At 34.3% G+C, this 26558-nt stretch overlaps 1 protein-coding gene across 2 annotated transcripts in view; it reads left to right on the top strand.

The window, feature by feature from the left end:
- Positions 1-3506: 3506 nt before the first annotated feature.
- The window catches only part of LOC126882661 (zinc finger protein OZF-like), a 69491-nt gene continuing 46439 nt past the window's right edge, over positions 3507-26558 (top strand). The window contains exons 1-2 of one of the 2 annotated variants that reach the window (XM_050647637.1): positions 3510-3857; positions 20923-24079. In XM_050647637.1, the coding sequence (XP_050503594.1) occupies positions 3632-3857; positions 20923-22112 (1416 nt within the window). In that variant the 5' untranslated portion in view covers positions 3510-3631 and the 3' untranslated portion in view covers positions 22113-24079. Of the gene's footprint in view, positions 3858-20922; positions 24080-26558 lie in introns of those variants that run through there. The other variant, XM_050647645.1, reaches the window with a different exon arrangement.

The following is a 26558-nucleotide window of genomic DNA, read 5'->3' as shown; positions in this document are numbered from 1 at the left end:
AGAAGAAACATGGTTCGATGAAGAATGAAGAAAAGTATAATCTGCCCTATTCATAAAAAAGGAGACAAACTGTTGTGTCAGAATTATAGAGGCATCTCTTTACTTTGTTCGGGATACAAAATATTCACAAACATCCTTAATCGAAGACTTCAACCTCTCACGGAAAAAATCATCGGGGAATATCAAGCAGGGTTTACGCAAAATAGATCTACCATTGACCAACTATTTACAGTTAAACAAATACTAGCCAAAGCATGGGAATATGACATGGACGTTTACAATCTCTTTGTAGATTTTAAAGAAGCCTATGATTCAATAGATAGAACAATTCTACCTAATATATTGGAAGAATTTAGCATAACATCAAAATTAATACGACTAGTGCAAATGACAATGACAGAAACAGAAGCACAGGTATGTATTCAAGGACAGATCACTGATGCGTTTACGATAACGCAAGGACTGAAACAAGGCGACGGACTGGCTCCAATGCTTTTTAATCTTGTTCTTGAATATGTAATTAGACGGTTGACGGTGAAAGGAAATAACATACTTACAAACAAATCTACCCAATTAGCACCATACGCAGATGATATAAACATAATGAGCAGAACAATAAATGCAGCGGAAGAAACCTACGTTGAGTTGAAACAGAGTGCAGAAGCAGTAGGGCTAGCAATAAATACAAATAAAACAAAACTACTCATACAAACCAGATCAAATAGACCGGCGCAACAACACTTTATTGACGATATACAACATGTGAATATATTCACGTACCTAGGAATGGATCTGGTTGCAAGCAATGAAGAAGAACCGGAAATAAATAGAAGGCTTGTGCTGGCAAATAAAGCCTATTTCGCGATGGGCCACATACTCAAATCGCGAGACGTACACCGGAAAACAAAACTCCGGGTATATAAAACAATAATCAGGCCCATAGTAAGTTATGGCTGCGAAACATGGGTGGTGACACAGAAATCTGCCAATGCATTAGATGTGTTTGAAGGAAAATATACCGTAGGATACTGGGCCCAATAAGTGAAAATAACAACTTGCGAATTAGGTATAATAGAGAAATATACGAGCAATATAGCGAACCAACTCTAGCACAATACACTAAACTGCAGAGATTACGGTGGGCAGGGCACGTGGTCCGCATGCATGAGAATTGAATCCCCAGAAAATTGCTAAATGCAAGAATGCAGGGGAAAAACCTGTTGGAAGACCTAAAAAGAGATGGGAAGACGAAGTCGATGAGGATGCCAGGAACTTCCTGGGAACGCGTTCATGGAAAAGAACAGCGGTAAATCGAAATGATTGGAGAAGCTTGTTGAAGGAGGCCAAGGCTCAATTTGGGCTGTAGTGCCATTGGATGGATGGATGGATGGAGGTGTCACCAGGAAAATGTACCAATAAGTTTTTCAATTTAAAAATCTTTTAGTAATATTTTTAATATTTTCAATATTATTAATGTTGCTATTAGGATTGAAAAACTTCATCTTTTAATTGCCAGATGACGCTAGTCACCTACCCTATTTGTTTCAGTTGCAATGTGTGGGAAAAGCTCTCGGTGCTGGTCAGTTAGGATATGGAGAACAAGCCTACGCTCTCTCCGATGAGATTCAAATAAGAATCGAAAATCGCAATTCAGAGAGCTGGATTGCACTCCGTATTCTAATTGAAAAGTAAGATTGTTTTGCCTTCGCATTGCAACTGAATGAAAATGGTATACATTTTTACATTATAGTCGTATTACTCCGTAGAGTAACTAGGTGCATTTTCCGTTGGAACTTTACCAAGCTGCAGACGGGGATGTGAATTGCATAGTGTAGAATTCCTTCCCTTTGTCTTCACTGCAGCATCCATTTGGCTTGCATATTTTAGAAGCCTTGGAGGTGTCACCAGGGAAGTGGACCAATAAGTTTTCAATTTAAAAATCTTTTAGTAATATTTTTAATGTTTTTCAATATTATTAATGTTGCTATTAGGATTGAAAAACTTCATCTTTCAATTGCCAGATGACGTTATTAGTCACCTACCCTATTTGTTTCAGTTGCAATGTGTGGGAAAAGCTCTCGGTGCTGGTCAGTTAGGATATGGAGAACCAGCCTAAGCTCTCTCCGATAAGATTCCTATAAGAATCGAAAATCTCGATTCAGAGAGCTGGATTGCACTCCGTATTCTAATTGAAAAGTAAAATTGTTTTGCCTTCGCATCGTAACTGAATAAAAATGGTACACATTTTTATTTTGTAAATGATTACTTTATACAAAAGTAACGATTTGTAACGAATCCTCGAAAGTAACTATAATCAACATCACTACTATTCCTTTGCCTTTGCCGCTACAGTGTAGGCAACCACAACCGACATTAATATCGTTTTTCTTTATAAAATTTTCAATTTTTATTATTTTCAATCAAAGCCAGTTTATTTATAATCCGCAAACGAGGAGCAATTAGGTGATATGGTTATTTAGCAATTTTACGGCTTTTTATACCCAGAAAATGAAAATTTATTCGAAATCTCAACTTTTTATTTGGTTATATCTCGAAAACGGAAAATCCGCAAATGAAATTTCGAATGGAGGGATTTTCTTACGTCAGAAACAGTCATTTTAGATATACATTACAATACAGATAATACTTTTGCAAATACAGTTTAGGACCACCAAAATGGAAAATTTTTTTCTTCCGAAATTTTTTAAGCTTTATGATTTTTAGTTTAAACCAGGTCTATTCGTAATCCTCAAACCAGAAGAAATTAAATGATATAGTTATTGTTATTTTTACAGCTTTTAATAAATATCCCGATAATGGAAATATATACTTTGGCGCTGTCCCGAGAAATTTCATTTTGATATAACTTAAAAATGGAATATCCGCAAATGAAATTTCAAAGGAGGGATTACCTTTAAGTCAGGAGGAGTTATTTTGACTATGGTACATACTACTTTTAGCCTTACAGTTTAGGTTTACCAAAAGTGAAAATTATTCTGGATTCCTTTGCCCCTACAGTATAGGCAACCAACATTAATATCGTTTTTCCTTTATAACATTTTCAATTTTCAATTAAAACCAGTTTATTCATAATCCGCAAACGAGGTGCAATTTTTTGATATGGTTATTTAGTGACTTTACGGCATTTAATACCCTGAGAATCGACATTTATTTTTAGCGCTGCGCCGAAATCTCCACTTTTGATTTCCTTATATCTCAAAAACGGAAACTCCGCAAATGAAATTTTGAATGGTGCAATTATCCGCAAACGAGGTGCAATTTTTTGAGCTATGGTAGAAGTCAAAATAACAACTTTGAAAAAACCGTTTCGCTAACTTTATGACGCTACATCATAGCCCCCAAAAGCAAATGAGAACTGTCAGAATTAATCGGTCTACCAATAGATGTTGCCAAGTTTCAACTTCATGATTTATGGCTCCATCCACAGTACACTGGCTCTATCCTTGGAGATTGGAGACACCGGATGCCAGATGATGCCTAACTTCTCACTGTACTAGAAACCAACGACAGTTCGACTTGACACTGACAGGTGTTTTTGGCATTTCTTTTGTTGAATGAATTTTAATAAACAAAACCAAAGTTTAGTTTTAGTTGTTCAGTTTCAACAAATATGGAAGTAGAACAAGAAACTACGTGTCAAGCAGAGATGGATTATAATGCTGTTGAGGAAGACCCTTTGAATATTTGTAAAGTTGAAATTAAGGAGGAGCCCCAAAAGGAACATAAACAGGATATATTTGATTATGTAGTCTTAAAGAAAACTACCAAGAAGACTGAAATAGAACAAGGGAAACATAAACTTACACCATGTAAAAAAAGACAAACAAATCCAAGGGGTAAGTAAACCCTAAGAGTAGGAGTAGGTACAGCTAGGGCCAACGAACTGTCAATACTGATGGAATGGCCCCGTCTTATTCAAACAGTGAAGCGAGATTGCGGCCAACATACAAATGAGAGATCCTAGAGGGAGGCAGAAAAGAGTCTGGGAAAATTTGGGCCCTGTAATTTGAGTTGCCTATATAAACTTAAATCAGCGAAATGGACCTCATATTTTTAATTTGGTATCAGGGCTGATGTGCAATATTTAAAAATTTAAATACTTTTTTGTATTTAAATAGGTCAGAACTCTCTTCTTCATTAAAAGAAGTACCTACTCGTTTTAGTCTTTCTTTTTGGTTTTATATTCTATTTTGTAGGTTTTAGAACTAAGCCATGATATATTTAATACCTATAATTTTATTGTGTATCATTTAATGACAATGACAAATCAACAAAGTAGTCTACCCTATGTACATAGTATAAATCAAAGTACATATAAACTATAACTAAGTATATTCCTACAACCTACAATGACCACTAGAGTTGCCAGATGTGATTTTATAAATCCCTCAATTAGAAACTGAAATTCCCTCAAATTGAAGCTCAAATCAGCCAAATTTAAAGTTTTACCACATTTTAATAAATTAGTAGTCAAATGTAGAGAACAGTAAACCAAAATTATACTACTTATCAACAGAGGGTCCTGGAAATAATTCATAGGTCATATCTTCTTCGATTATATGAGAGTATAATATACAGTTCTATGTACATTCGCAAATTTAATTTACTATGACCCCTTAAAATCTTCCATAATTTTCTCCCCCCAAAAGATCCCCCAATCATCTCTGCTTAGAAAAATTCCCCTAGACGCTGTCAAATTACTCCAAAATTGTGAGAAAATACCCCAATCTGGCAACCTACTATCATTTTTTTTTGTTTACCAAAGATGGCGATTATCTTCCCTCCTTCCCTGACTATCTTCTATCTCATCCTGGATCATTAAATTCGCTTCATGCCCATCCCATTGACAGTTCGTTGGCTAGGGCCGGCGATAACTGGCCTGCAAGGGATGCACTGTAGGTGGGCTCCTCTGTTTGGGGGGCACCAAAATGAGCTTTTTTCTGCTGGTATTCAATATACTAAAATAGAAAAATAATTTTTTTAAATATGGTTTAAATTCCAGTCATAATATGCTAATCTGTGTTTGTCATTTTTGCATCTCACACACATAATAGGTATACAAAAATATATAACTGAACAAATTCCCTTCGTTGGCTCAGTGTAGATGGTCTTTAAGTTGTGATGGAAACACCAAATAGTAGCAGAATTTATTGATGAGACTTACACTATGGATGTTGACCCGGGGTACTTTGAGTAAAGACTTAAATGTTGATCGTTGAAGACAATCACTCGCGTTAATGAATTAATAATAATTGAATTTCTAGACAAGAGATCTTAGTTTTATATAAGTTTAAATTGGGTCAATGTAAACACGGGCCCCGCGTGATTTTGTGTATCTAATTAAGGTAAATTGTTTATCTTATGTCAGCAACTTTTGGCTGATGTCCAAATTATATTATTGATAATTGACCAAATGTGTATGTAATTTAATTAATTACGTGTGTGTGTTTAATAACAAATAAATGCATTCGATCTACTGGGTGATAAAATGATACTGTCCAATTTCGGATATGAATACTGAATATTTGATATTGGATAATAACGCATAGAATTTTAGGTAAATGTTTACATTAGTAAGGATCACTAAAAATGGGTATTTTTTGGACTTGCCTAAAAATTGCAAAACAGGCAAAATTTTCATGTTTTTGCCAAATTGAAAATTAGCCAGAATAAAATGCTATCAAAGTATGAAATAGCTTTAGTTATTATAACATAAACAAATTATAAACACCATTCATTATTTTCGCATTAAATTAAACAAAAATAAACAATATGGTAAAATGGCTCAAAATTCATTGTTTGGAAAAAGAAGTCCAGTGCGTTTGCGCACAATATAAGATATTCTGATCATGTTCAATGTTGCCAAATTTACGTTTGTGTTTTTCGGAGTAAAAAATATTGACTTCAATTTTCATAAAAGTTCTACATATTTTATTAATTATTATGACCAGTCTTGTATGATCATTCATATCGAGTACACGTATAATTACAGGTGCTTAAATAGTGATTAAGACAAGTTTTTTGTGACAATTAATAATAAACTAATTTCCTACCGGGCTAAATTAATAAAAAACCCAGTGTTGTGAAGTGTTTCTTGTTTTTGCTTTGTGTTTTTATGGTGGGAGTTTACAATAATGGGTGAAAACTCTCCCCCTGATAAAGGGGGAACCCAAAACATGGACCAGGAGGAAGAACGTGAAAAGACCAAAGATCCAGAAAAAGAAATCAAGCTGTTCAATCTACAAAAAGGGTATCTCTATACAGATAAGGTATATGTATTCATTGAGAAAATAAATGCGGAGCAGATTGGAAAAATTCACCCCATGCAGGTAGGTCACCTTTTTCATAAAAAATTAGGAATTAAAAATATTCTTAGCATTGACAGAGTAGGAAAAAATAGGGTAAGAGTACAACTTAAAAGCCCCAAAGATGCAAATCTATCTAGTTAAGAATGGGAATTTAAAAGAGGAACAACTAAAAGCATACATTCCAAATAACCTGCTACAAAGAAAAGCAATTATAAGAAATGTAGATACTGCTTTCAGTTATGAATATCTTTTCGTAAATATAATATCCAATATATCAATAAAACAAGTCACTTGACTCAAAAGGAAAGTTGATATAAACGGAGAAAAAGCATATGTACCTAGACAAATGGTATTACTTACTTTTGAAGGCAACATTTTACCTAGATATGTATATATAAACAGCGTGGCCTGTTCCGTAGAACCATATATGCATAGTGTTGTTCAATGCTTCCGGTGCTTGCATCATGGACACATTTTTCGTAATTGCAACAGTACAAAAACTAGATGTATTAACTGCTCACAAGAAAAAAACGATGATGATAACTGCAGAGACCCGCAAGACAGTTATTGTATACACTGTAAAAACTTTCAGCACAAATCCATATCCAAACAGTGTCCAAAATTTAAAGAACAAAACGAAATTAAAAGACACATCTTATACATCTGCTGTCACTACAACGAATAGGTTTGATGCATTAGGTACGATAAATAATGAAAGTTTTCCACCTCTTCCAAGGCAAAACAATGTCAGACATAATATTTCCAAACCATCCACATCCAGTACCCAACAACAAACACAAAAAGTAATACCAAGTCAACCTGAAACTTCTTCTCAACATAAAAAGAGGAAAGCCCAATCTCCTTTAGCTGAAGAAATGTTCCCTTTTTAGTTTGGTCCAAAAAACCCCCTGCCACCAACTGTTTACACAGTTCCGATCCTGATCCTAACACAGATGAATTTATTAATGTTTTTCAATTTTTTAAAAAGTGTACTTAAAGAGTTTGATTCTTTTAACGATTTAGAAAAATTAGATAGAGCATACATTTATGATAAAATTATTAAATATAATAAATTTAAATAATGGCTAATAAAATAAAAAATAAGATAAAGATTTTACAATGGAATACGCAATCGGCTGTAGCTAATAAATTGAGTTTAGTTAAATGTTTAAATGAAAATATCATTGATATTGCCTTAATTTCAGAGACATGGTTTAAGCCAAATAAACAATATAATTTCAGCGGCTATAAAATTATACGTAAAGATCGCCATGATGGTTATGCTGGTGTGGCAATTCTTGTCAGAAAGGTATTTAGTTTTGAAGAAATTTCAATTACAAAAAATTTTAATAACAATATTTTTATGTGTGGAATACAGATATTGGACAACAGTGAAATAACACTAACATGTTTCTCGATATATTGCCCACCAGATATACGAACAACAGTTGCAGACTGGGAGGCAATTCTTAACTGTACCAAGTCTAATAGCATTTTTGGAGGAGATTTCAATGCGCATCATCAAACATGGGGATCTTACAAAAATAACAGCAAAGGCACGCAAATAATAACCGCTTCAGACAACACAGAATTAGTACTTTTAAATACCGGAACCCCCACAAGGTTCACAAATAATGGGAATAATTCAGTCGTGGATTTAACTTTTGCAACTCCAGATATAGCAATTAATTGTGCATGGGAAACTTTTCCTGATGTACTGGGCTCAGACCATTTTCCAATTATTATAGAAATTAATAAAGGAATGGAAAGTAAAGACATCATAATACAGCCTAAAACAAAATGGAACCTAAATAAAGCAGATTGGAGCTTATATCAAGAAATTGCGGATACATACTTCTCACAACACATTAAAAATAACAACAACGTAGAACATAAGTACAACTTATTAGTTGGAGGGATAAATAAGGCAGCCAATGCCTCCGTACCCATCTACCAACCTTTTAAAATGAGCAAAAAAACCTCTCTTCCACCATGGTGGGATCAAAACTGCGAAGATGCTATTAAAAAAAGAAAACAAATGCTCAAAACATATAAGCAACAGAGCACCATGGAAAACTTTATGAAATGTAAAAACGAAAATTCAAAAACCAAGAAATTTTTAAAATATAAAGCCAAATTTTATTGGCAGCACTGGTATGAAAACTTAAATAAAGATACACCATTGACAAATATATGGACACAGGCCAGAAAAATGAATAGAAGATCTGGGGAAGTTAATACATCGGGGAATTATGAATGGCAAGAACAATTTCTAGATAAAATTTCGCCAGCTAATGCCTTGAATGATATTGCACTTATGCCATGTATACTCAAGATTTTTGAAAGAATAATTAAAAACCGACTGGAATGGTGGTTAAATACAACTGGCTCTCTGCCAACCACACAATACGGTTTTAAAAAAGGGTTTGGCACCATTGATGCAGTGACACACTTAGTTACAGACATACAAATATGTTTAACTGAAAATGATTACAATGGGACGATGTTTCTAGATGTTAAAGGTGCATATGACAATGTCAACTGGTTCATTCTATGGGAAAAATGATACAATTACAAATACCTCAAGAAGTTGCTAACACCATATGCAAATTGTATATAAACAGGCAAGTAGGACTCAGAGGATGTCATGGCTGTCCAGTGAAATACCAAACTGCAAATTTAGGGTTGCCACAAGGATCTGTTCTTGCACCACTTCTCTTCAATATATGTACCACTAATTTACACTCCTCCATATCTACAGCAACTATGATACAATATGCCGATGATTTTTTTGTTTATACACGTAGCATACACCTCGATGAATGCATCAATCGTTTAAACTCCAGCACAGAACTCTTTAAGATCCATAAATGATTTAGGACTACAAATCTCCGCTGAAAAATCCAAAGTCGTTATCTTCACCAGGCATAATGTGAAACCAATGCAGAAAATTAAAATAAATAAAATATAATTTCCAGTGGATACCAATGCCAAATACTTAGGAGTTAAATTAGATAGAAAACTGACCTGGAAACCACACATTGAACAAATAGAGATAAAATGTAACAAAGGACTAAACTTCCTAAAATCCATCATGCTAACTTGGTGGGGAGCAGAACCTTAAACAGCACTAATTTTCTATAGAGCCAATCTACGTAAGCTGGACATTATACAACACAAAGCACTTAGAATATGTCTGGGAGCAATGAAATCTACACCAGTTGAACCATTAAGAGCTGAAGCAATCGAACCTCCATTAGAACTGAGAAGATCATTTTTAGCTGAAAAAAGATTATTAAATCACTAAAGAAAAATGCACCATTCATTTGTAGCATATACAAGCTAAACGAATACGACTTAACTAAGCCTTTTTGGATGCACAAGAACTCTCCTCCTATTTGTGAAGCATTAAGAAACGTGACCCTACAACCACAAACAAAGGTAGAGATCGATTACTTTGTTCACTTTGTTGTATGTGATGTGAATATACCCCATTACTCTGAATTAGCATCATCTAATAACATAGTTATTAATCAAATTTTAGACCAACATCCAAACTATGTCACAATATACACTGATGGATCAAAAAACACTGACGGCACAGGTTGTGCCTTCGTAATACCCAAACGTATACAAAAACACTATAAGCTACATAAAAACACATCTATCTACACAGCCGAGGCAATAGCAATTCTAAAAGCACTAGAATATGTACAACAGGAAGAGGAACAGAATGCCATTATCTTCTCCGATTCACTTTCAGTTCTTAAAATTTTAAAATCCAACTCAAACACAACAAATGATATTATCTTTAACATTCAAACAATTATTAAAAAATTACAAGATCAAAATAAATTTATAAAATTCTGGGTTAAAGCACACGTAGGAATAACAAACAATGAAATTGCAGATAAAATTGCCAAAGAAAGCATAGAAATGGGGGAACAGATAAATTGCTAATTAACTACGGATGAACAAATAAATAAAATGGTCCTACTTGTGGCAAGAATACACCTTTACAAATCCAACACGTTACATCAGACTAGAAACCAAATTGAGGAAAAAACATTGGTACAATAAGTTCGATTACAATCGCAAAAGCATAACCACTATTAGTAGAATGAAGTTTGGTCATGCATGTTATCCAGCACACTTACATAAAATCAAAATACTTGAGAATGATCTTTGTGAAGTTTGTAATAAAATCGGTGACCTGGAACATATCTTTTTTGATTGCCAAAAATATAGGGCTCAATCCAATGAGCTGTTCAGAAAACTTCTACAATTGAACATTGAAAGCCCATATAACGTAATGTATCTTCTTGCTTTAAACAGAAAAGAAATTTACGATTGTTTGTTATATTTCGTGAGAATAACAAAAATACAAATTTAATAATACCTTTTGCTGCTACCTTATGTCTTTCCTTAATGTACAGCTGGTTCCTAAAAAAACTGATACGACTCTTAGTAAGATTTTATCATGTCAAGCAGTGTATTTGATTGGTTTGACATTATATTATATTTATTATGACAGACAAATAATAAAATAAACAAACAACTGATTACATATATCTGTGGCTTGGTTCTAAAAGGGCCAATGTCAAATTTTTGTTTTTTTGTACAGATTTCTTTTGAATTTAATATTGACTCTGGCCCTTTTATCATTAAGCCACATTATGTGACTTGGTGTTAAAATGGCCAATTTCAATTTTTTGGGAACAAGAAACTCTCGAAAGAAAGCGAGGGTCTGGAAGACCAAAAATATCTACCGCTCATGAAGATCGTACGCTTTTGGAGAGATTAGAAGAGAATTCTTTTGAAGATGCGAAAACTGCAAGAATTATGTCACAGTTTGGAAGACCAAAACTATACTAAATTTAGGTATATAAAAATAAAATTAATATTTTGTAATATCTCCATCAGCATTGATAACAGCTTGTAGTCTTCGGTCCATCTGCGTGAAAGGAACTATGAAATTGTCTTCTTCAGCGAGCTCTTCCCAAACCTGTTGTATACCGTGCCACAGCTCTTCAGCATTTTGAGGTAAAAAATTACGCCAATACAACCGTTTTACAATAACCCCCCAGACATTCTTGATCGGGTTTAAATCTGGACTGTAGCTGGGCCATGGTAAGGTTTCGATGTTGTTATTCTGGAGCCACTGTTTTATAATGTTTGCAGTGTGAACAGGACAATTATCTTGTTGGAGGATAAAATTATTTTCTGGATACAACTGTTCTACACTGAGAAACATGATGTTTTCTAGAATATTTAGATAAGTCTGCCCAACAAACCTGCCATCAATACGCCATACAATTCCCATTCCTCTAGATGAAATCCATCCCCATACATTGACGCCAAAATGACCAGCTGCTCGATATCTATCAACATATAGAGGATTAAATCTATTATTATCTGGTCTATACACCCCCATTTTGCCCTTTTTAGAAGATTGAAAAATTTTCTCATCTGTAAATATATCCCTGTCTCAAAAATCTTGATTTTGTAGCTGATGTTTTAAAGCAGATATAAGTCTTGATTGCTTTTGTTCTGGTGTAAAAGCTTGTTTTTTTTGCTGCAGTTCGGTACCTAAGACACGATGCTTTAATTCTGCGCCAAGTTGTTGTCTTTCTTCCCGGAAACTGTGACACAATTCTTGCAGTTTTCGCATCTTCAAAAGGATTGTTGTTGTCTTTCTTCCCGGAAAGTGACACAATTCTTGCAGTTTTCGCATCTTCAAAAGGATTCTCTTCTAATCTCTCCAAAAGCGTACGATCTTCATGAGCGGTAGATATTTTTGGTCTTCCAGAACCTTGCTTTCTTTCGAGAGTTTCTTGTTCTCTCCATCTTTTATTAATATTAAAAACTATTGTTCTGCTTACGTTAAAATGGTTCGCTACGGCAGATAGTGACCAACCATCTTCTAATTTCGTTACAATTCTTGCTTTTAGTTGTTGCTAGCATGTGGAGCCATTTTTTGAGGTTGAACAGAATAAGTTATCTGACAAATTTTAAGATTTGGCAGTGACAGTGACAGAATGTAAATAAAAGTATTTATCCTTCAAAATACACTGCTCAATTTTCTACAAAATACGCTTCAAGAGTCGTATCAGTTTTTTTTGGAACCAGCTGTACATATATATACCTTATCTATCCGAGGCCTACCTTTGATCGTTTATAAAATGCCCTGATCGGCCCCTGGGCGAGAAGAGTGCAATCCTTGTGTCAAATCCTTGAACTCTCTTTTACAAAATTTGTAGCCAAAAAAAAAAAACTTCCCGCATGCTGTCACGTCCAGCGTCGGCTCCAGCGATCCTAAAGATAAATCAATATTCTCCATATTAATGGGTATGCATTTTATACCTACTGCCAGGTGTCAGTTTTTGTTCCACTGCAAGTATCCCTGCTACCCTCTGGGTATTGGCGCTACGAATACCCAGAGAGCATCCCCCATTCGCAGGGGGCCGCGCCTGATAGAAGAACTGACAAAAAACTCCCACAGGATAAGAAGATTATTATTAATAAATTATTAAAAAAGATAGAATGAAATAATTATTTGAAAATACAATAACAAAGATGTGACGTTTATAACGTTACACCGTCATATAAACTTTCAAAAAACTGTTAGATATTATTATAGAATACACTAAATGTTCACTTATATTCACCATAAAAAACACCCTAGAACTAGTTAATAAAATACAACATTTTCAATTACCCAACAACTCCAGACTAATTTCATTTGATGTAAAAAATCTTTTTCCTAGCATTCCTCTCCTACAGAAACTTTTGTTCTAGTTAAAAATCTTTTAGATCATAATATTACAAATCCGATCATTACATCTGAAATTTTACACCTTCTTGAAATTTGCATAAATCAAGACTACTTTGAATTTAGTAATCAAATATACACAAATAACAGTGCTGGACTTATTATGGGCAATCCTCTAAGCCCATTGCTATCAGATATTTTTATGAACCAGCTTGAAATAACAATTTCAAAAAATCCCGTATTCAAAACTTTCTTGTATTGGTGGAGATACGTGGATGATATACCTACTAGTATGCTTTACACAGGAACTAACAGGCAACTTGACCAATTTTTGTCATACATTAATTCACTCCATAGTAATATTGAGTTCACAATAGAAACAGAACAGAATCAGTTAATAAACTTTTTAGATGTAACAATCACCAGACTGTACAACAAACATGAGTTCTCCGTATTTCATAAACCTACATAAACCTACATACTGACACAAGTAAACACAATTCATTATCTCATCCTACACAACATAAATTAGCAGCCTACCATAGCATGATACATAGAGTGACAGAAATTCCCATGTCAAAAAATAACTTCGATATAGAACTGAACATTATTAAGCAAATAGCAGTAAACAATGGCTATAACGAAAGACAATTAACTACATTTTATACCAAAAACTCCATAAGAAAGCCCTGAAATTAGTTTATCCACCATCACAGAAAAACACTTCTGCTCTATCACATATTATACAGACAAGATATCAACAAAAATAGCCAGATAGGTACATAAAAAAGAAAGGAATAACACTAGCTTTCAGAACTATCAACAACTTAGGCAAATAGGTTAAGAACAATAAGAGCCGAAAGAGAAAGCAATTACAGAGTGATGTTTACAAACTGACATGTGGTAACTGTTCAAAAACTTACATCTGTCAAACTGGCAGAACCTTTGATATAATTCTGAATGACCAACTTGAGCCAAATAGATCCCCACTCCTCAACCTATTCAGTTCTTCTTAGTCTAGCCATTCACGTCCACATCTGAACATAAGCCTCTTCAAGTCTTCCTTTCCATTGTTTTTTGTTGTACGCTACTTGTAGCCAATTTTTCCCGGCAGTTCGTTTCAGATCATCTATCCATCTCATAGGAGGTCTGCCTCTGGGTCTTTTGTGTTCGTATGGTCTCCAGGTTAGAATTGTTCTGTGCCATTTATTAAGATCGCTCCTAGCTACATGTCCAGCGTATTCCCATTTCAATTTTAGTGATTTTTGTACCACATCGGTGACTTTGGTTTTCTGTCTTATCCATGTGTTTGTTTTTCTGTCCTTAAGTGATATGCCAAGCATTGCTCTTTCCATCGCGTGTTGAGTGACTCTGAGTATGTTCATATTCTTTTTTGTGATTGTCCATGTTTGTGCCCCATATGTTAATATCGGAATAATGCATGCATCAAAAACTTTAGATCTAAGATGTAGTTGAATTTGCTGATTTCTGAGTATATAGTTCAGTTTGCCGAATGCTGCCTATGCTAACTTTCTTCTTCTTTTTATTTCTTCCGTTTGAATTTCCCTATTTAGTATTATTTTTTGTCCTAAGTATATATATTCTTCAACTTTTTCTATAACTTTGTTGTTTATTATTGTCATCGTTTCTTCGGAGTGCATGACTTTTGTTTTGTTTAAATTCATTTTCAGTCCTATTTTAGAAGATTCTGTGTGTAGTTCTGAAAGCATGGTTTGCAGTTCTTGTAGGTCAGTAGCTATCAGGATTATATCATCCGCAAATCGTAGATTACTGAGATAGCGGCCATTGATGTTTATTCCCTTATATTTCCAATTTAGATTTTTAAAAACGTCCTCCAAAACTAAGGTGAACAGTTTGGGTGATAGAGTGTCTTCCTGTTTGACTCTCCTGTTTAATGGTACAGGGTTCGTGTATTCATTTTCATTTAGGTAGTATGTAGCTGTAGCTTGGTTCATAGTTTCTTTTATTAAGTTAATATATCTGCTGTCTATTCTACAATTTTGCATTGCGTTTATTACGGCCGTATGTTCTATAGTGTCGAAAGCTTTTTCGTAGTCTACAAATGCTATAAAAACTGGAAACTTGTATTCGTTACATTTTTCTATTAATATTTTTGTGGTTAACAGGTGATCGGAAGTTGAATAGCCTTTTCTAAAACCTGCCTGTTCATATGGTTGGTATTCATCTAATTTTCTTGTTAGTCGGGTAGTTATGACTTTGGTGAGTATTTTAAATAGGTGTGACAATAGACTGATGGGCCTGTAGTTTTCCAACTTTCGATTATCACCTTTCTTGTGTAATAAGATTACTTTAGAGTTGTTCCAGCTCTTAGGGACTTTGCCCTGGTGTAAACAACTGTCTATAAGCTTAGTTACAATTGCAATGAGTTCCTTGCCTCCTTCTAAAATTATATCTGTAGTAATACTATCTTCTCCTGCAGCTTTATTTCTCTTCATGTTTCCCAATGCTGTAGTTACCTCTGAAATTGTTACTTTTGGCATTATTTCCGATCCAACATTTTTTATTAATTTCCGTGCTGGTCTCATTTCATCGTCTTGTTGATGTGTTCTGTAGAGTTCCGTGTAAAATTCTTCTATTCGTTTCAGTATGTTTTCTCTAGTTGTGATTTCATTTTCGTCTTTTCCCATTAATGATATTATCTGACGTCGTCCTAGTGTCGGTCTGAGGCATTTCATACTCTTATTTTTTTCAATAGTTGTTGTTATTAATTTTTCTTCTTCTTTTCTTTTTTGTTTTCTGATTCCTTTTCTAATCTGCCTATTAAGTTCTCTATATTCTGCGGTTCCCTTTTTGTTAGATTTATTTAAGATCTTCCTTTTTTCTATTTGTTGTAATATTTCTTTATCTAATTCATTGTGTGTTGTTTTTGGTTTTTTCAGTTGCAGAATGCTTTTGTTCACTGTTTCGGTTATAAGGTTATTCAAATCATCAATATCATTGGAGTTTATCTGCTGCATGTCAACTTGATTTAATGCATGCATTATCTTTTTATTAAATTCACTATTCTTTATTTCTTCAGATGTCCATTTGTATCTTTTTTCATGTATTCTTTTTCTTTCTAGTTTTTTGTTTATTACTAGTTTTGTTCTTATTAGTCTATGGTCGCTTCCTAGGTCAAACTGATTTAATACCGATACGTCTTTTACTAGGTTTCTATTTTTCGTTAAAATATAATCTATTTCATTCTTTGTCTTTTTATCGGGGCTCATCCATGTCCATTTTCTGCTTGGTTTTTTATTGAAAAAGGAGTTCATTGAGTACATGTTATGTTTATTCATGAAATTGAGAAGCATTTCTCCTCTATCGTTTCTTTGCCCGTAGCCATAATTGCCAATTAAATGTTCATAATCTTCTTCTTTTTGCCCAATTTAGCATTAAAATCTCCTAATAGTATTTCGTAGTTTGCTTTATTTGTTTCTATAGCTGTTCTTATTTCATCATAAAATATTTCTACTTCTTCTTCATCGTGGCTTTTGGTTGGGGCGTATACTTGGATCACTTTCAGAGTGGTTCTTTTATTAATTCTGATGATAAGGTATGCTACTCTGTCTGATATGGGCTTGAATTCTTCGATACACTGTGTGAGGCTTTGTTTTACCAAGAATCCCACCTATTCAGTTAGAGACTTTAAAATACAAACACGTAGTAAAATAAATTACTTGAGAAATTCACTCTGCCGAAACACCTGTAGTCACATAGTTTACAAATAAATTTTGTGGAAGTAACGAAAACAAAAGTTTTCAGTACAAACAATATTAATTTTAAAGCAATTTAATCACAAATACATAACAATTAAATAAAACAATAAAGTATTTAAAAAACAAATTGCAACTAGTTGTTTTAAAGTCAATGGCATAAAAAATTTCAATGCAAAACGAATAATGTTTAAATTGTTTTTATTTATTATATAATTCTGAATGACCAACTTGAGCCAAATAGATCCCCACTCCTCAACCTATTCAGTTAGAGACTTTAAAATACAAACACGTAGTAAAATAAATTACTTGAGAAAGGCACTCTGCCGAAACACCTGTAGTCACATAGTTTACAAATAAATTTTGTGGAAGTAACGAAAACAAAAGTTTTCAGTACAAAGAATATTAATTTTAAAGCAATTTAATCACAAATACATAACAATTAAATAAAACAATAAAGTATTTAAAAAACAAATTGCAACTATGTAGTTGTTTTAAAGTCAATGGCATAATAAATTTCAATGCAAAACGAATAATGTTTAAATTGTTTTTATTTATTTATGTTTTTTTTGGTAGTCAATGTTACCATCTCTAGTCCTTATGCAAGCTTCATTTTGCGTGGGCACGCTCCTAATCAAATTGTCAACATTTTGTTGTGGTAGGTTGCTCCAATGTTCAAGAGCAGCTTTTACTAACTGTGCGGTGTTTTGTGGATTATTCCGGCTAGCACTATTTTTTTAAGCATATCCCACAAATACTCTATACTCTATAGGGGTAAGGTCGGGTGAGCAAGCAGGCCACTCCAAACAAGGGATATTTTCTGCTTCAATGAAGTCTGCAGTCACTCTAATGGTATGTGCATTATCATGCATGAAAATTAAATTTTCTTCTGTTACACCTATTCATTTCCTAACTACAGCTTAGCACCATATCTACGAGCTGTTAAAGTTGATTGGATGAAAATTAAAGGATTTTTTTACGGATCACAATGCCTCTTCAGAACATTACACTTCCTCCTTTATATATGTGAACATATCTGACAGTTTTTGTTCTTGCTTGTCTTCCTCGACCTCTAAGTACACGAATTCGTCGGTCATCTGATTTTACAGAAATCCTGCTTATTGTGAAAATAGCACATTTTGTCAATTCCCAATGTTCCAGTTTTGGTGGTGAAGACACCAATTTAGGCGATCAATCTTATGAAGCCTAGATAACTCGGAAACCCATAACTCTCTCCTGCTGTATACTTCTTGGCAGGAACTCTTCTTCTTACCATTTCAACTGAAAAGTTACACCTGTGGCTTCCAAAAGCTGGCTTTGAAGCTGCAGGTGAGAAATGGTTGGGTCTATTCTAACTGATTGGGTAATAAAACGATCTCGTGGCGAACTGTTATTTTTTGGCGACATTCCCTTGCTTTATTTTTGATATTTCCTAATTAATGTTACTTACCATAGGTTTTGGACACAACGCCCTGTATTACGCCCAGCTGCACAGCTGTGGCCTCTGTGAATATTTCTTGCTTCACAAGACCAATAATCTTTCCCCTTTGTAAGTCCGATAACCCCACATAAGGCATATTTTCGTTTTTGGAAGCAAAAGTTAGTTGATTTATTTTTGTTCAATTTGTAACTATTTTAACTGTAGCAAATAATCTATACCGTACCGAGCTATACCATCTGATTGTCTTATCGATTTGTTTGTTTTCAATAAAAACCTTTATTCTTCGCAACAATAACAAGTGCTTTCAAAATAAATTACTTAATATTGCTTTGAAGTACATGGTGATTACATATAAGTTTGGTTGTGTATATTTAGATTGTGTCAAATTTAGTATATTTCAGCTCTTAGACCATAAAAACTGATAGACACGCTTTGTACCGAACCGTTGAAGCAAACACCTTCCGCGAAAGTGACGGCACAATACGGCAAGAACTCGTTTGGATTCTTAGCAAAGCACTAATAAAATTACCCAATTTTAGATTAATTTTAAGATAACTTCAATATTTTGTAAAAAATATGAAAGATAAATAATTTAGCAAAGTAATTAATAAATATTTTTGACTTAATTTTGTAAAAATAAATGTTTTATTTAAAAGTAGGTACATATTATATCGTTGGTATATCTCTTCTTGTTTGATAATCAAAAATAAATTTGAAGGAGAGTAATTATTTTCTTTTGGGTGGAAGTTTCAGGTTAGGTGAAAAAATATGTAGGAAATCTATTAATTTATTGACCACAAAACAAAATAGCTTTTGTTAATTTACTTCTAACTCTTATTACATTATTTAGTTTTTCACCTTCGTGGTACAATCTGATGTTGCAATAATGGAAACAAATTATCTTTATTAGATTAAACAAATGGTTTGTTTCAAAATCATGATCAAACATATGTTCTTTGTATGTACATATCTTCTCATTAATTTAGAATCGTTCAATTTTTTTGAATTGTACATAAATCTAATTTCGCTTTCAGCAATTTTGCAAATATGAATGACGTCTTTAGAAGGTTGAATTAAAATTTTTTTTGATATGCTATCATTTTTGTGTCTTATGAATGGAGATTGTAAATTATTACATTCAATTTCAGACAAACATATGTAACAATTGAATGTTTTCTTAACTTTCTTAACTACAAACCCAGCGATATAGTCAACAATATCACAAACATAAGATGACAATGTTTTTGAAAAACTTAAATTATTTACAGTATACCTAATCATGTTTACTAGTTATTGTTTCCCTATTATTTTCATCACTTACAGTAGGAAAAATGAAAGAATACCCATGAACGAACATATAAAACACTCTGTATTTTCCTGTCACCGTGTCACACAAAAAATTGTCCAGCGCAAGTACATGTAATAATTATTGTTACATGTACTTGCACTAGACAATTTTCTTTGTGACACGGTGACAGGAAAATACAGCGTGTTTTATATGTTCGTTCATGGGTATTCTTCCATTTTTCCGACTGTATAAAGTTATCAATGAGTTGATGATCATCTGTTTTCATTTTCACAGTATTTGTTGTGCTCATTGCTCAAATTATGGAAGGTGTCTGTTCTATACAATTAACCTGGGTAGATCCTGTAACACTTGTGTGCATTAAGATTCTTTTATATGCAGCTTTAAATTGTTTTTCCGTTGGGTTGTTGTAATCTCCATGACTCCTAATAGAACTAAAGAAAACTTCTAAGTGATCTTGAGAAAGTTTATAGACCGAAAGAACTTCAGACCTCCATCCATATCCTCCAAGTAATTTTTCCAAATTCCCATTAGTGACTTTAAACTAATGATCATACCAATAAAAACCGTTTTTCTTTGGCTTGGATATTATAGTGGTTCACCATTGTTGGAACATTTAAGTGATCTAAGATATTTTATAGATTCTTCAATTTTTTGAAAAATTGCTTGTTTATTGTGCTGCTGTAAACTGGATTTTAGGTGTTTTGCAAATAAATTTCGGCTATTTAAAATATCAAAAATATCATTAATTTGTTCAATGAAATTTTGAGTAGCTTCGCTACGTACAAATTCTTTTGAGCTTTTATTTCTCAAATAATGTATTGCAACTTTTTGGCTGAACGTTTGGGCAGCTAATTTCACCTTCATTTTTTCCTTATACCAATTTAAATGCCTTCGGGTTATCCTAGTTGCAAGATGAAGGCCTTCCTTTTCTTGAATGTCTACTAATTCTTCCAAATATTTCCATTAATCGCTTTATTATTCCCGTAAAAAAATGTTTTTGTAATATAATATACGTTTATTCAAATCAATAGTTATTACAATAATTTACAATTTCAGTTTACTTACAATGAAATAAACGCAAAAAAAGTCTTAAAGGCATGAACATGCTTGTTGACCTAAATAACCTAAAGTATTGCGAATAAGTTTTAACATATGTGGAGGGTCAAATAAACGCTAAATCTCTAACGCTTTCTGCCGTAAACTGACGTCACACACAACTGTGTGAATCGTTTTATGTTGGCTTCACTCTTCGAGACGAGAGAATAGCATTACGGCGTGTCTATCAGTTTAGCTATATTTTTTAGCAAAAAAATATATATTAGTTTTTATTTTAGGCATTCCCCCAGAGAACACATTGGAGAGTATGAAAACAACACCCGTACACACATCTAATAAAGAACAACATGTGCAACCTGTTGAAGAAAATACATGCGCAATTTGTGATAAGCAGTTTGCCCACAAAAGTTCATTAAATAAACACAAGAAAATTCATACTAGAGAAACGATTCATAAGTGTAAAATTTGTTTTAAGCAATTTAGAGAAAAGGCAAGTTTAAAAATCCATTTGAAACTGCACACTGTAGAAACACCTTACAAGTGCAAAATTTGTTTTACGGAGTTTAGCCAAAAAAGTACTCTGAAAACACATATGGTAGTACACACTGGGGAAAAACCGCACCAGCGTGATATTTGTCTGAAAAAGTTTGATCAAAAAGTGAGTTTAAATGAATACAGAAGCATTCACACTGTAGAAAAACAATACAAGTGTGAAATTTGTTCTAAGCAATTTAGTCAAGCAGGAACTTTAAAAAGACATAAAACAGTACACACTGGGGAAAAGCCTTTTCAGTGCGAAATTTGTCTTAAAAAGTTTGTTCGAGAAAGTAATTTAAATGAACACAGAAACATTCATACTGGAGAAAAACCATACAAGTGTGAAATTTGTTTTAAGCAGTTTAGCCAAAAAAGTACTTTAGACAAACATCTGAGACTCCATACTGGAGAAACGCCTTATAAGTGCGAAATTTGTTCTAAACAGTTTAGCCAAAAAAGTTCTTTGGAAAATCATATGAGACTGCACACTAGAGAAACCCCTTACAAGTGTGAAATTTGTTTTAAGCAGTTTGCAATAAAAAGTAATTTAAAAACACATTTGAGAGTACACACTAAAGAAAAACCTTACCAGTGTAAAATTTGTTTAAAAAAGTTTGCTCGAAAAGATAGTTTAAATGAACACACAAACATTCACACTATAGAAAAGCCATACAAGTGTGAAATTTGTTCTAGGCAGTTTAGCCAAAAAAGGACTTTGGAAAAACATGTGAGAGTGCACACTGGAGAAACGCCTTACAAGTGTGAAATTTGTTTGAAGGAATTTGCACTCAAAGGTAATTTAAAAACACATTTTAGAATGCACACTGGAGAGAAACCTTACCAGTGTCAAATTTGTTTAAAAACGTTTGCTCGAAAAGATAGTTTAAATAAACACAAACATCCAAACTATATAAAAATCATACAAGTGTGAAATTTGTCTTAAGTCGTTTTCTGAACTAGATTACATGAATCAATATGATGTTGCATTCTGGAGAAAAATCTTAAGAGGATGACATACACGCGAGTAAGTACGCGGACTTATGTCTCGACGACCTTTTTCGCACGTGTGTCACCGTAAGTACGCGTACTTTAAGTTTGATGAGTTAGTTCGTCGTGATATAGAGATCTCGAAATACAAATAAGGAGATAATGGAAAATGGAAAGTACCAGACAATACCTATTATTCTTTCTACTACTGGAGTCATTCCGAAGAACCTCATAGTAAACATCAAAAAGCTGGATCTAAATGAACATCTTTACAGGACTATGCAGAAAGCTGTGCTACTCTAGACGTCCAGATAAGTACGAAAATTTTTGGGAGATACTCCGGCGTATCAAGTTACCTAGGGCTCGATAACACGGAAAGAGTCCCACCAGAGCTCAATCCTTTTGATACCCGAGGTATCTGGGATGAGTAAATTTTCCCCTTAGAGGGAGTGTGGGCCGAATGGCTAAATCTAAATAATATTTTATTTCCTTTTTGACAAACAGTATTTGTATAGGATTAGTCAGTACAAAAAATTAATAAATGTAAAATTTCGCCAAACTTAAAATTTCACATTTTTTACTCTACAACACCAATCCCACCCACTACGCATGCGTAAAATTGGTGTGTCGTTTCATTTACGCCAACCTCATGCGCATGATCTATCTTATCAAGATTTTACTTATGCCACACTTTGTGGCTTGCGCAAGTGAACAATTTTCATGTTCACGCACCAATTTGCTTGTATAAATTGACATGCACAAGTAAATTTTCATGAAAACGAAGTTTTAAACAATTTAGAGAGTACACACTCGGGAAAAACCTTATCATTGCGAAATTTATCATAAAAAGTTTGTTCGAGAAAGTAATTTAAATGAACACAGAAACATTCATACTGGAGAAAAACCATACAAGTGTAAAATTTGTTCTAAGCAGTTAAGCCAAAAAAGTACTTTAGACAAGCATCTGAGACTCCATACTGGAGAAACGCCTTAAAAGTGCGAAATTTGTTCTAAGCAGTTTAACCACAAAAGTTCTTTGGAAAATCATATGAGACTGCACACTAGAGAAACCCCTTACAAGTGTGAAATTTGTTTTAAGCAGTTTGCAATCAAAAGTAATTTAAAAACACATTTGAGAGTACACACTAAAGAAAAACCTTACCACTGTAAAATTTGTTTAAAAAAGTTTGCTCGAAAAGATAGTTTAAATGAACACACAAGCATTCACACTATAGAAAAACCATACAAGTGTGAAATTTGTTTTAGGCAGTTTAACCAAAAAAGAACTTTGGAAAAACATGTAAGAGTGCACTCTCGATAAACGCCTTACAAGTGGGAAATTTGTTTTAAGTAATTTGCACTCAAAGGTAACGTAAAAACACATTTTAGAATGCATACTGGAGAGAGATCTTATCAGTGTCAAATTTATTTAAAAACGTTTGCTCGAAAAATAGTCTAAATAAACACAAACATTCAAACTATATAAAAATCATATACGTGTAAACTTTTGTTTTAAGTCGTTTTCTAAACTAGGCCATATGAATCAATATGAGGTTGCATTCTGAGGAAAAATCTTGCAAGTTGCAAGTAGGTACTGTAACTGGTCCAAGGATGGAATGTCTTCAGTGTGTACCCCTTTGACAGGAGCTTTACCTCATGAAGTTGAAACCATACAGATTCTTTCAGCTTCATGCTCATACTATAACCTTTATCATGTCAACTCCGCTAAAAATGCACACAACTGGCTGGATTCGATTTTTATGGACGATGGCGAAGCTAAGATATCAACAGCAGATGTAGTTCTACTTACTTTGTATTGTAGCGGAAGAGAAATCTTGGCCGATCCCCGTATAACAGTAAACACCTCGAGAATGACGTAATCGGATGTGCTAGGCCTCGCCGGAGAATTCTGGAAGGTACGTCACGTAGGCGGAACAAGCCGATAGCTCGAGATGGGAGTCGATTGTTCCAGAATAACAACTGGGTATAAATACGGGCATATTTTGTAAATAAGTTGGAGTGTATAAGATAAATTCGTCTGTAACTTATATAAATAAAGTCGTATATAAATTACGAACCGCTAGTTTTATTGTAATTAGAAGTAATTACACTAATCACGCTACAGTTGGTGTCGGTGTTCGGTAAACTTAGTGCGATATAAATAAGTGAATTACAGAGAGACTTTAAAAGACTTTTGAACTTTATTCGTCGGGAATAACCGGAGTGCGTTGATTGTTCGGTATTCGGAAAGACTTAAAAGACATTGTGAAAAGTACGTGTGTGCCGACTAAAGATGTTGCTAGAAGAACTCTCGCTAAAACAGCTCCGTGAACAATTAGAAGAGTACGAGCAAGATGCCAGTGGGTCCAAGAAAGTCCTGAAAGCACGACTCGACGAGGTCCTCAAGAAGAATGGAGAGGACCCAAAGACGTTCCACTTCCAGACAGCAGAACAAGCGATCTTATCGAAATTTGAAAGTGTTTCTCAAGTAATTAAAGAAGTTAGTAGACAGAACAACGAGAAACTTGAAGAAGTTAGTAGAAAAAGCGACGAGAAATTCGAAAACGTTGCTAAAAGATTCGACGAGACTTCTCAAAAGATTGAAGAAACTTTTAAAGAGGTCTGTAGGCAAAACAACGAAAAACTTGAAGAAGTTTGTAAACAGAACAATGAGAAATTTGAAGAAGTTTCTAGAACATTCGATAAGATACAGAAAAGTGTAGACGACAATAAAGAAATGTTAGAAGAGAAGATCAAACAACTAGAGACTATGGTAACCAATACGAAAGTTCTACCTTCAGTTAATGCAGTAGTTTTGGCCGTAGAAGAGAAGATCAAAGAATTAGAGAGCATGATAACCGATACAAAAGTGCAACCGTCAGTTAATGCAGTAGCTTTAGATCCTGTAGTGAAAGATGAACTACCGAGAGACGAAACGTCGCATAATATGAGATTCAAATTACCACCATTCGATGGAAAGTCCTCTTGGTCCATATATCTTAGACAATTTGAAGCTATTGCGACCGCCAATCATTGGACCGAACAGGAAAAGGCTGTTTCCTTGACTGCTGCTTTGCGAGGTGATGCTGCAGATATATTAAGATCAATTCCTAAGGGTCAAGAAAATTGTTACCAGACCTTGTTCACTCGTCTAGAAAAACGCTATGGAGATGCCCATCTACAACAAGTATACAAAGCACAACTGCGAAGTAGAAGTCAACGAGCAAGTGAAAATCTGCAAGAATTTGAAGCAGATGTGGCTCGTGTGGTGCGGTTGGCTTATCCAGAGGTGCCAGACAGCGTTTTAGAAGAAATTGCAGTAGATACCTTCGTCAATGGGCTGAAAGATAATGAACTACAGAAAGCTTTACGACTAGCAAGGCCGAAAGTTTTAGATGAAGCACTTGCTATTGCATTGGAACATGAAACGGCTAGTCAAACTTCACGAGGCCATAGAGTAAGAACCATTGAAGAAAGTGACGAACACAACGATGAACGTCTGGAGGAAATGATACGGAGAGTATTAAGTAATCAGATGCCAAAGAGACGCGAGCCTAGATGTTGGAATTGTGGAGACGTAGGCCACATTCGTCGTAATTGTAAGAAGATCGTACAGCCGTCGGAAAACTAGAGCGGGTCGACACCAAGGGGCAACTGCCGACCTCGAGAACTAGAGCCCCCATAGTAACTGTCAACCTCACGTCCTCCGGTGGAATCCACAACTTATACATCGAAGGTCGTATCAGTAATAGATGTAGATCATTTTTGGTGGATACAGGTGCAACGAGAACTATCGCACGTCCAGATGTAGTACGAGACCATAATAAATTATCACCTGCAACAGTAAAGCTTAGAACAGCGACTGGTCAGCTAATTAATACATATGGCGAGGCTAATATGTCAGTATCCATTGGCCAGACCACAGTTGAACATCAAGTATTAATTGCCGAGATCTCCGACGAATTCATATTGGGGATGGACGTACTAAGGAAAGTGGGGGCAATATTGGATGTTCAAAATGGAGTTCTCAAGATCAATGGTGAAGAGTTGCCCTTTCACGACGACAAAGAAGATGTCATCCGCTTACTTACTACATGCGACGTAACCATACCCGGTAATAGTGAGAAAATTCTGATGACCATGCTTGATGGACACTGCCGAGAGGGAAGTTTAAGGATGGTCGAAGATGTGGATAATATCGAGTTCCTAACGGCGAAAACTTTGGTAAAAGTTCGAGATGTGATCCCTGTAAGAGTTATGAATTTAAGGGAAACTGCTATCAAGTTAAGTAGAGGAGCTTTGATCGGGCAGTGTGTTCCCGTGGCTTCAATTTGCTCTGTGAATACCAATGAGAAATCATCGAAGGCGAAGTATCCAAAGGAGCTTGTTG

The sequence above is a fragment of the Diabrotica virgifera genome, chromosome 1 (genome assembly GCF_917563875.1).
Source record: "Diabrotica virgifera virgifera chromosome 1, PGI_DIABVI_V3a".
NCBI lineage: Eukaryota > Metazoa > Arthropoda > Insecta > Coleoptera > Chrysomelidae > Diabrotica > Diabrotica virgifera.
The sequence above is the reverse complement of the archived record's forward strand: the minus strand, read 5'-3'. Positions and strand labels throughout refer to the sequence as shown.